This window comes from Galeopterus variegatus, unplaced genomic scaffold, assembly GCF_000696425.1.
Source record: "Galeopterus variegatus unplaced genomic scaffold, G_variegatus-3.0.2 Scaffold5636, whole genome shotgun sequence".
NCBI classification, from domain to species: Eukaryota; Metazoa; Chordata; class Mammalia; order Dermoptera; family Cynocephalidae; genus Galeopterus; species Galeopterus variegatus.
The window spans coordinates 138,990-150,415 of record NW_007731747.1 but is presented as its reverse complement, the minus strand read 5'-3'; the positions used below and the strand labels follow the sequence as shown (position 1 = coordinate 150,415).

Here is an 11,426-nt window from a genome sequence, read left to right as displayed (position 1 = left end):
CCAATTCCTCATTAGCCCCCCTCCCCTTTTCTGCTTCTAGTTTTCTAAAAGCTCAACATATTAGTGTGATTGTTGTTTCTTTCTTTCTGTCTCTGTCTCTATTGTTCATTTGTTTACTTATGGGTTCAGCTCCCAGCTATGAGTGAGAACATGGGGTATTTCTCTTTTTGTACCTGGGTTGTTTCACTTAGGATAATTTTCTCCAGGCTCACCCATGTTGTTGTAAATGGTAGAATTTCATTCTTTTTCATGGCTGAGTAGTATTCTATTGTGTATATATACCACAATTTCCTTATCCAGTCATCCATCGACGGACATTTAGGTTGGTTCCATCACCTAGCTACTGTAAATACAGCTGCAATCAACACGGGAGTGCAGGTATCCCTTCAACCTGATGTTTTCCAATCCTCTGGATATATCTCCAGAAGTGGGATTGCTGGATCATATGGAAGTGCTTTCTGTAGTTGTTTAAGCCACCTCTATACTGTTCTCCATAATGGCTGGCCTAATTTACAGTCCCACCAACAGTGCAAGAGGGTTCTTCTATCTCCACATCCTCACCAGCATTTGTTATTCTCTGTCTTTTTCATAATAGCCAGTCCGATTGGGATGAGGTGATATGTCAAAGTGGTTTCGATTTGCATTTCCTTGATGATTAGTGATGTTGAGCATTTTTTCAAATAGCTGTTGCCATTTGTATGTCTTCCTTTGAGAAATGTCTATTCAGCTCCTTTGCCCATTTTTTAATTGGATTATTTGGTTTTTTGCCTGAAAGTTGTCTGAGCTCTTTGTATATTCCGGATAATAATCCCTTGTCAGATGTATACTTTGCAAATATTTTCTCCTATTCTGTAGGATGTCTTTTCACTCTATTGATTGTTTCCTTTACTGTGCAAAAGCTTTTCAGTTTGATATAATCCCGTCTGTTTATTTTTTTTTGTTGTTGCCTGTGCTTTTGGGGTGTTATTCATAACGTCATTGCCCAGTCCTAAATCCTGGAGCATTTCCCCTACGTTTTCTTCTAGGAGTTTTAAAGTTTCGGGCTTTATATTTCGGTCTCTAATCCATTTTGAGTTGATTTTGGTATATGGTGAATGGTACGGATCAAGTTTCATCCTTCTACAAATGGATATCCAGTTTTCCCAGCACCGTTTACTGAAGAGGCAGTCTTTTCCCCGATGTATATTCTTGGTACCTTTGTCAAAGATCAGCTGGCTGTAAATACGTGGAAGTTTTGAAAACTCAGGAGAGTTGTGGTAAATAAAGGTCCTAATACAATACAGTTGCCCCGCATTATCAGTGGTGGATTGGTTTCAGGACTCCCTACAGACACCAAAATCTGAGTATGCTCAAGTCCCTTATATAAAATGGCACAGTATTTGCATAAAACCTACACACATCCTCCTGTATACTTTAAATCATCTCTAGGTTACTTATAACACCCAATACAATGCCTACGCAAAACTGCATTTGCATAGATTGAACGTAGTACCTGCTGTGCAGGAAATTTAAGTTTTGCTTTTTGGAACTATGTGGAATTTTTTTTTTTCTGAATATTTTCAATACACAGTTGGTTGAATCCATAGATGTGGAACTCACGGATACAGAGAGCTAACTATTCTTTTAGGGAGAATTTTGATTCTTGATAAATAGTCTCAAATTCTCTTTGCAGTTTTTATTCATTTCTTCATTAATTCACTGAACAAATATGTGCCAAACAGAAAAGGGTGAGTAAGAAACATATACATAACTCGAGATCTCACAAAGCTTACATCACCGAGATACAGAATAGGGAACACACACTAAACAATGAATTAAAAGTATGCTATAGTACTACAAAGGAAAAGAATAGACCACTTTGAAAATATATGACAATGAGAACTTTATCTGCTCCAGGAGTTGAGGAAAGATTTCTCAGAAAGAAATATAAAGTTGAAACCTAAATGAAGAAGACTGTCATTCAAGATAAGGCTGGAAACCAACATGGACTCTTCCCCTCCACACTAACCTTTGATGTGCCACAAAAATAAGACAGAGGTTGATGGAATTCCCAAAACTACTATAACATGAATCTGTACAAACTGTGAGCAACTCCTGGAGAGACAAAAGACAACTAGATCCCAGTGTGCACAAGACTCACTAGAGCTGTCTAGATCAGAGGAAAGCTGGTGACCATGGGTGAGAGATAAGCTGGGAAAAGACTTGTAAAATATATCCATATCTCTCCCTGATATCGGCCTGGGCTGATCACTGTTCACCAGGTGGCAGAAAAGCAACAAAATCTTGAAATTTTATTAATTTTAAAGTAAAATTATTCTCAATAGTCTCTAACAAGTAGTTTAGCATTGTCTGACTATTCTATAGCACAAGAACATTAGCAAGATTATCAGAAAACAGAAAAAAAGATAAATAAGCCACAAAATTTTTGCTAATAATTTATAATATTAGTGTATCTCTGATTTTTTCAAAAGTGGAATCTTCTATGTCCAGAAAATTTTAATGTGACACAAGCTAAATAATCAAACACCTGACAGTGGGTATCCTTGTCTTCTTCCTGTTCTCAAGGGAAAAGCCTTCAGCTTTTCTCTATTCAGGATGACATGGCAGTGGGTTTGTCATATATGGATGGCTTCTATTATGTTGAGATACTTTCCTTCTATACCTAATCTGCTAAGAGACTTTATCATGAAGAGATGTTGAATTTTGTTGAATTCTTTTTCCGTGTCTATTGAGATAATCATAGTTTTTGTCGTGGTGTATTGACTTGTGTATGATGAACCATCCTGCACTCTCATATTTATCACAGCTCTATTTACAATAGCCAAAATATGGAACCAACCTAAATGTCCATTAACAGACAACTGGATAGGGAAAATGTGGTATATATACTCAGTGGAATACCACTCAGCCATTAAAAAAAAAAAAAAGAAAGAAATTCTACTATTTGCAGCAACATGGATGAGCTTGGAAAAAAATGTTAAATAATTTTTTTATTATTTAATAAGCCAGAAACAGAAATAAGCCAGACACAGAAAGAGAAATATCACATGTTCTCACTCATAAGTGCATGCTAGGAAGGAAGGAAGGAAGGCAGGCCCTCAATAATACACTGATCTTTCAGAGGACAGAACAAATCTATGGTTACTAGAGGTGGGATGGGGGGGGAGAAGGGGGTTGGGGAGAGACTGCGTAAGGGGCATAAAGAATATTTATGATTTGTAATGATGGATTTGCTAATAATATTGATTTGATCAATACATGTAAAAATAATCAAAAACTTAAATCACAGTACTTAAAATAATTTCAAAGTACAGACATATGTTTAACACCATTATAAATACATTTACATTAGTATTTATAAATACGTACCATAAGAATTGTTTGATTAATTACCCTTTAAGTTATTAGCTAAGTATTTGTTTCATGTGATGGCAAGTAATGAAAATGTAAGCACTGAATAATTACAGATATATACAGTAGTCCCTTGGTATCTGTGGGTGACTGGATCCAGCACCCTCCCCACCCAACCCTTCCCACATACCAAAATCCTGGAATATTCAAGTCCCATAGTCTGCTCTTCAGAACCCAAGGATATGAAAAATCAACCCTCTATATACAGGGGTCCCACATTCACGAATACCATATTTTCGATCTGTGGTTGGTTGAAAAATATCCAAATATAAGTGGACTCACACAGATCAAATCCATGTTGTTCAAGAGTAAACTGTAATTATATAATGGTGACAGTGGGATACTACTGAGAATGGCTAAGATATCACTCTATATAGGAAAGTCACTTTATGACCACACCTTAACTATATAGGCCTCAATCTCTCACATTAAAATTCATTGCTAAGGGGCCGGCCCGTGGCTCACTCGGGAGAGTGTGGTGCTGATAACACCAAGGCCCCGGGTTCGGATCCAACATAGAGATGGCCGGTTCGCTCACTGGCTGAGCGTGGTGCTGACAACACCAAGTCAAGGGTTAAGATCCCCTTACCGGTTATCTTTTTAAAAAAAAAAAAAAAATTCATTGCTAAATATCTGTAACTGATTTTCCATGAAAATCTTATTTCTTAGCCTTCCCAATAGACTATGAATTCCTAAACAGCAAAGACCATGTTTTTGTTTGCCACATTTTAATACACATGCATTTTTACGGTAAGGACTCAGTAAATATTCACTGATTCTGAACAAAATAATCCTTAAAATTCACAAAAGTCTCACGGTGGGTCAGAAACTCAGAAGCCCATCTCATTTCCTCTCCACTCTGCTAAATGGTTAGAAAACTCAGAAAAAGTTTCTTCAGACCAGGTGTTGCAACTTTTCATTCATTCTCAGTCTATTTTGAATTTACACATTTTTCCCCCTGAATTTATTCTAAGATTAGTACTGCTCTCATAAAGGTCTCCTAATGTCTGTCCAGAAAAAATAACTGTCAATGTATAACAAAAAACATACATACTCATTTAGTTATTAAAATATCACAATTTTATCTCTCATTAAATCTTACGCTCAAATACAACTTTACCATTAAAACTTGTCCAAGGGGGAAAAAAAAAAAGTTGTCCAAGGAGTTCAGAAAGCCCACAAAAATATAATATGTGGATTACAAATAAAGTTGAACCATAAGAAAGTGCCCAGAAGAACCCAAAACTTAGCATCAAAATAAGATTGAATACATAAACTGGCCAATTAGCTCACTTGGGAGAGCATGTGCTGATAACACCAAGGTCAAGACTTCGGATCCACTTACTGGCCAGCCACAAAAAAAAACAAAACAAAACAAAACAAAAAAACCACTGAATTGATGTTGTAACACCTGGGAACGTTCAACGTTATGCACTTCCTTAAGAAAACTGCCGACATTTTCATTTCCTTTTACAAAGCTAGATTTAATTGATCATTTTCATCCTCAAACTGAAAAATAAATATAAATAATATTTATATTATGAAAAATAAAAAGATAATATTACCAGAAAGATAGTTCTATTCATCCAAATTTATGTTTCATAAATTTTTCAACTATTGAGATGTACTTGGCAAAAACAGACATATGTGAAGCTGAAACAAAAGTATGGATAGGAGGAGGGAAAGTGAAGTAACTGAATACTCTGTATATTATGAAAAAGTATGTGACATGTTTTGGAAATACTCATTTCAAGACTAAAACAAAATAAAGAAAGTTTTGTTTCTTGACTCCAGCAAAGCCTATATCCAGCAACTAAAGCAGATAACTGTTATAACACCATGATTATTTTTAGTTGCAGTTAATGATCCAAACAATTAAGCAGCTGCCAGAAAGGACAGTCAGATCTCAGCTTAGAAAAAAGTCCTTTGTACTGGATGAATAAAAAAATTTAAAAATTTAAATAAGACAGAATGCTACAAAAGGAAAAGAAATAATAAACAACATACTTTTAAACATAATTCCTCAATTCTTTTTGTGTTCTACTCAATGTTCAAGTTAAGTCATGAATAATTCATGTATATGTTTACAGATAACTGCAAAGGTTCACAGTAAGGAAAGTTATACTAAATTAAAAATATTTTAAATGCATCACTTCATATTTTTAGAATATATATCAAAAACAGTAATTCATATTGCTTACTCATCTGTCTATCTCCATAGCTGATGGCTTCTGCCAGAGGGCTCCATCCCTGAGCATTTTTCACCTTTACTGGAGCATTGTGAGCCAAAAGTAAATGGGCACATTCTGCAACATAAAGTAGTAATAATATCAATCACTATTTAATTTTTAGAATCTCTAGATATAAGTACCATGTAAAGGTTTACTAAACCAAGTTAATATAAGTATATCTATGAAATAAATTCTGTATTATGTAGAATTAAATAATTTTTTAAATTCCTATGTATATAAGCCAGGTTATTTCAGATCCCCAGATTCAAATAGTATCCCTTCTACTACCTAAAAATAAACTGGATATCTCTGCAAAGAAAGTATTATGTTACGTAATTATTGTTCCCAAGAGTATTTTGAAAATGTTTTCATACTCAAAAAGATAACCCAAGAACCCCCAAGAGTAATTTACATCCAAGTATCTACTATCCAATAAGACCCAAAAAAGGATTTGCATGTCTGTAATATCAAATGAAAAGCTCGTTACTAACTTCAGGGAAAAAAAAAATTATGTTTTCAAAGAGAATCAGTAGTATTTCCATAAACCCTTACTTTTCAAATTTTATACTTTTTAGTTCAAAAAAAAGCTCCCAAAATGTCAATAACCTACTTATGATTACAAAGATAAATCTGGACATTTTTCAAGTAATCAAGTCTAGAGTTACATTCTATCTGTCAACAGGTTGAGAAACCTTATTAAATTTTTTTAAAAGGATATTAACAGACAAAAACATTTTTTTAATTGAGACTCGTGGGAAATTTAGGTAGGACAGCCATCCATTCACTCATTCAATAATTCATTAAGTCAAATTCCTATTATATGTCATTTTTAACTACCTGTATATAAGCAGTGAAGAAAAAAAGATAAGGTCTTGCTTCGGAGAGCTTACATACTATGTTTGAACACAATAAGTAAGTTAATAAATAAAAAATAAAAATAATGTGAGATAACGGTAAGTGCTCTAAAGGAAATAAGGGTGTTATGACAGTGTGAAGTGTTATGTAAGGTGGGGGAGGAATGGTGCTACTTTACTACTATTCCTAGTGATAAAAAGAATACCTGTAGTAGCAGGTATCTTTATTAGAATAAAGTAAAATAAATACGGATATTTCACAGAGGTGTTTAAGAACATCTGCTAATGGTATAAAACAATATATGTACAAGAATGTTTTACTGTTGTTTGTAGTGGCAACTATATTGAAAATAAAATGAATGTCCATCATGCATAATAATAGACACATACTGCATCTATATTATTGAAGTAATATACAGCCATTTTTTAAAGAATAGAGTCATGTCAAAAGGAGAGATGAGCCAGCTAGAATGGTCAATCACCGGCCAAATTTGGTAAATTGTACATCAAAGAGAATGACTAGTTATAAGACATTGAAAAAATAAAAACAACTGGTAAGGCCATGATAACATCAAAATTAAAATAGTGATAAGTTCTTTACAGAAGAATAATATCAAGCCATCTAATAAATGCAGAAGAAATGATAAAATTGGAAAATTAGCATATTACAACACCCCATGTAATAACTGGTTTGAGCAACGGTCTTTACTGAATGCTAAAACCACTATATGCTAGGAAATAGGATATTCACATGGTCATCAAGTATCATCCCAAGATTATTTACTAATCACAAACAGAAAAATGTTCCTTTACAGCAGATATATGAACATCTAGAGATCACCAACTCAAACAAGTGACCTAACTTAGCTGCATTAATAGTGGAACAACCTGACATTATTTGTTTCCTAATGTGATGCAATATAAAGATCGTTAACATCACCAATGCCATATTTTCTCCAGAAATGTTTAACCTGTACCTAATCAAGCCTCTCTAGCTAATTTTCAATTCACAGAAAAGACAGACAATAAGGAACAAGTTAAATAACATCAGTAGAAAATAATCAAGCAAATCCAAGATGGAGGACATTCTATAAGTTAACTGGGCAAGATTTTTCAAAAAGTTGGGCACGAAGGGGGAAAAAAGAGTGGGCAAACTGCTCTAGATCATAATAATCAGACGTAACAACTGAATACAATGAGTGAACTTCGACTGGACTGTTTTTGTTTTTGACAGCTGGCCAGTACAGGGATCGAACGCTGGACCTTGGTGTTTTTAGCATCACATTCTAACTAACTCAGAGCTAACCAACCAGCCCTCATATGGGTTCTCTTTCAAGATAAAACACCCATAAAAGACACTTTTGGAGCAACTGGAGAAAAGCATATCCAGCAGGTTTTAACATGGATTACCATGTTAACTGGGGGTGGGGGGGGTAGTAAGGAGAAGGGATGATGGAGAGCCAAGCTAAAAAGAATTAAAAGAAAAAAAAAATAAAAACAAATGGCCCTTCCCCCCAAATATCTACGATTGGGTTTTATGTAAATAAATATGTGTGTATATGGGCTATATAAAGAAGTTAGGGGAATGCAAACATGGAAGGTATCTACAGACTTCTAAGGCTATTTTATAACTTTTGAGAAGAAAAAATATATACCAGAATACTATATGTAGTGATTCTACTTCAGTGAAAACAAACTAAGCATTTATGTAAGGAGTAAAGTGTGAAAGGATACCCATCAGTCTATAAATGTTAATTACATCAGATAAAGAAGTGGAGAATGATGCCTTTATATACCTTTGTACTGTATTATTTCAATTGTTTTGACATCATATATTCATAACCAAAAACTCATGAGAAGAAAAAACTTTAATATAAAAATATTAAAAAGCAGGATGCACAACATCTAAAGCAATACCAAATTGTATAAAGTAAGGTATAAGATTAGTATAAGAATTACAAATTCTGCTAGACGTGTAAACTATGTTTTTTGATATGCCACAGACTCTGCAGAATGGGTGCCCTTCAATCTCCAGTCACAATCCAGTTGAAGTAGAGATGAGCAACTAACAAAAAATCTGATAATTATAGATATCCCAATGACCTATGGCATATTCTTATACATTAAAAAAAAAAAGAACTAGATCAATCAAATATCTTCTCTCAGTAATGTTAACAATGAATACTAAGAAAACAAGGTAGTTAACAACTGGGCACTGAGGATTAAAGAATGCATAAATGTGCCAGGAAGAAGTCAGGACTTGAGTGTGAACAAACTGAAATCATGAGGAATAGAAATCAAACATAAATAAGAGCCATAAAGGTAATAAAATATAGAGTGGATGAGATGAAAGAACAGTTGGGACGTAACAGAACATCTAGAGAGATCCTTATGAGAAAGAGAAAACATACTAATTCCAGAGCTATACTGGGGAAAAAATAAACTGCAGATCTATAAAAGACTGAGAATGAATTAAAAGTTGCAACAATTGGTTGGAAGAACCTTTCTCTGAAGTTTCTAACCAAAAGTATGAGAATTAAAGATTAGTTTTCTGTTTCATCTCCTAAAGATTCCTGAAGCCTTCCTTAATTAACTATAATGTTCTTCTTCATTTCCACCCAAATCCATAGTTCAAAAACCTCCAGGCAACATGGACAACTTTGGCAAACGAACCCAGAAATTCAGAAAAAATCAGACTTCTGAGTGAGAGAAGGAAAGTAAATAAAAGTGTGAAAGTCCTAAGGTATCTTTCTTCCTCAATCAACAAATATTTAAATGTCCTAGGAAATTTTTGCTCTGTTTACAAACTAGTATACAAACAGAAAGTGCCCCACAATAATGAAATCACTGAAGGCACAGTATATCTCAAAAAAAGAAGGTAAAAGAGAATAGAGTCTCACAGACTGGACAATGGTATAACATAAAAGCCATTTATAGAACTAAGTTCAGGCATACCCTGCTTTATTGCACTTCACAAATTGAAGGTTTGCAGCAACCCTGCATCAAGCAAGTGTATCAGCGCCATTTTTCCAACAGCATGTGCTCACATCACATCTGTGTGTCACATTTTGGTAATTCTCACAATATGTCAAACTTTTTTATTATCATATCTGTTATGGTGATCTGTGATCAGTGATCTTGCATGTTACCATTATAACTGTTTTGGAGCACCAGGAATCGCACCCATGTAAGATGAACTTAATAAATGTTGTTTGTGTTCTGACTGCTCCTCTGACTGGCAGTTTCTCCCATTTTGCTCCTCTCTTCAGGACTCCCCATTCCCTGAGACACAATAATATTGAAATTGGGCCACTTAATAACCCCACAATGGCCTGCCTCTAAGTGTTCAAGAAAAAGGAAGAGTCACACATCTCTCACTTTAAATCAAAAGCTAGAAATGATTAAGCTTAGTGCGAAAGGCATGTCAAGAGCTGAGACAGGCCAAAAGCAGGTCTCTTGCACTAGTTAGCCAAGTTGTGAATGCAAAGGAAAAGTTCTTGAAGGAAATTAAAAGTGATAATTCTGGTGAACACACAAATGATAAGAAAGCGAAACCGTCTTGTTGCTGATATGGAAAAAAGTTCAGCGGTTTGGACAGAATATCAAACCAGCCACAACATTCCCTTAAGACAAAGCCTAATCCAGAGCAGGGCCCTAACTTTCTTCAACTCTATGAAGGCCTGAGAGAGGTGAGGGAACCTCAGAAGAAAAATCTGAAGTTGGTTCATGAGGTGTAAGTAAAGATGCCCTCTCTATAACATAAAAGTGCAAGGTGAAGCAGAAAGTGCTGATGTAGAAGCTGCAGCAAGTTATCCAGAAGTTCTAGCTAAGAAAATCAATGAAAGTAGCTACATTAAACAACAGATTTTCAATGTAGATGAAACAGCCTTATACTGGAAGAAACTGCCATCTAGGATTTTCATAGTTAAAGAGGAAAAGTCAATGCCTAGCTTCAAAGCTTCAAAAGACAGGCTGACTCTCTTGTTAGGGGCAAATGCAGTTGGTGACTTTAGGCTGAAGCCAATGCTCATTTACCATCTGAAAATACTAGGGCCCTTAAGAATTAGGCTAAATCTGGGGCTGACTTGTTAGCTCATTTTGTTAGAACATGGAGTTATAAAACCAGGGTCAAGGGTTTAGATCCCTGTACCAGCCAGCCATCAAAAATAAATAAATAAATAAAAACTGCCAAATCTACTCTGCCCATGCTCTATAATCTATAAATGGAACAACAAAGCCTGGATGACTGCACATCTGTTTACATCATGGTTTACTGAATATTTTAAGCCCACTCTTCAGACTCACTGCTCAGAAGAAAAGATTGCTTTCAAACTATTATTGTTCACTGACAATGCACCTAGTCACCCAAGAGCTCTGATGGAGATGTACAAGGAGATTAATGTTGTTTTCATGCCTGCTAACACAAAATCCATTCTGTAGCCCAAGGATCAAGAAATAATTTTGACTTTCAAATCTCATTAAGAAATATATTTAACACAATATTCATTCTGTAGCCCACCAGTCAAGGAGTAATTTGATTCTCAAATCTGAGCAAGAAACACATTTCATAAGGCTATAGTTGCCATCAATAATGATTCTTCTGACAGATTTAGGCAAAGCAAATTGAAAACCTTCTGGAAAGGATTCACAATTCTAGGGACCATTAAGAACATTCATGATTCATGGGAGTAAGTCAAAATATCAACATTAACAGGAGTTTGGATGAAGTTGATTTCAACCCTCATGGATGACTTTGAGGAGCTGAAGACTTCAGTCAAAGAAGTAACTGCAGATTTGGTAGAAACAGTAAGAGAACTAGAAGTAGAAGTGGAGCCTGAAGATGTGACTGAATTGCTGTAATCTCATGACGAAACTTTAACTTTGAGGAGTTGCTTCTTATGGATGAGCAAAGAAAGTAAGTGGTATCTTG

At 34.9% G+C, this 11,426-nt stretch overlaps 1 protein-coding gene across 1 annotated transcript in view; it reads right to left on the bottom strand.

Moving 5' to 3' along the window:
- Positions 1-5,612: 5,612 nt before the first annotated feature.
- ANKRD13C (ankyrin repeat domain 13C) overlaps positions 5,613-11,426 on the bottom strand; it is a gene marked incomplete at its 3' end in the record, with an annotated part of 24,346 nt that continues 18,532 nt past the window's right edge. Inside the window, exon 3 of the mRNA XM_008589751.1 lies at positions 5,613-5,717. Within this exon, the coding sequence (XP_008587973.1) occupies positions 5,613-5,717 (105 nt within the window). The remainder of the gene's footprint in view (positions 5,718-11,426) is intronic.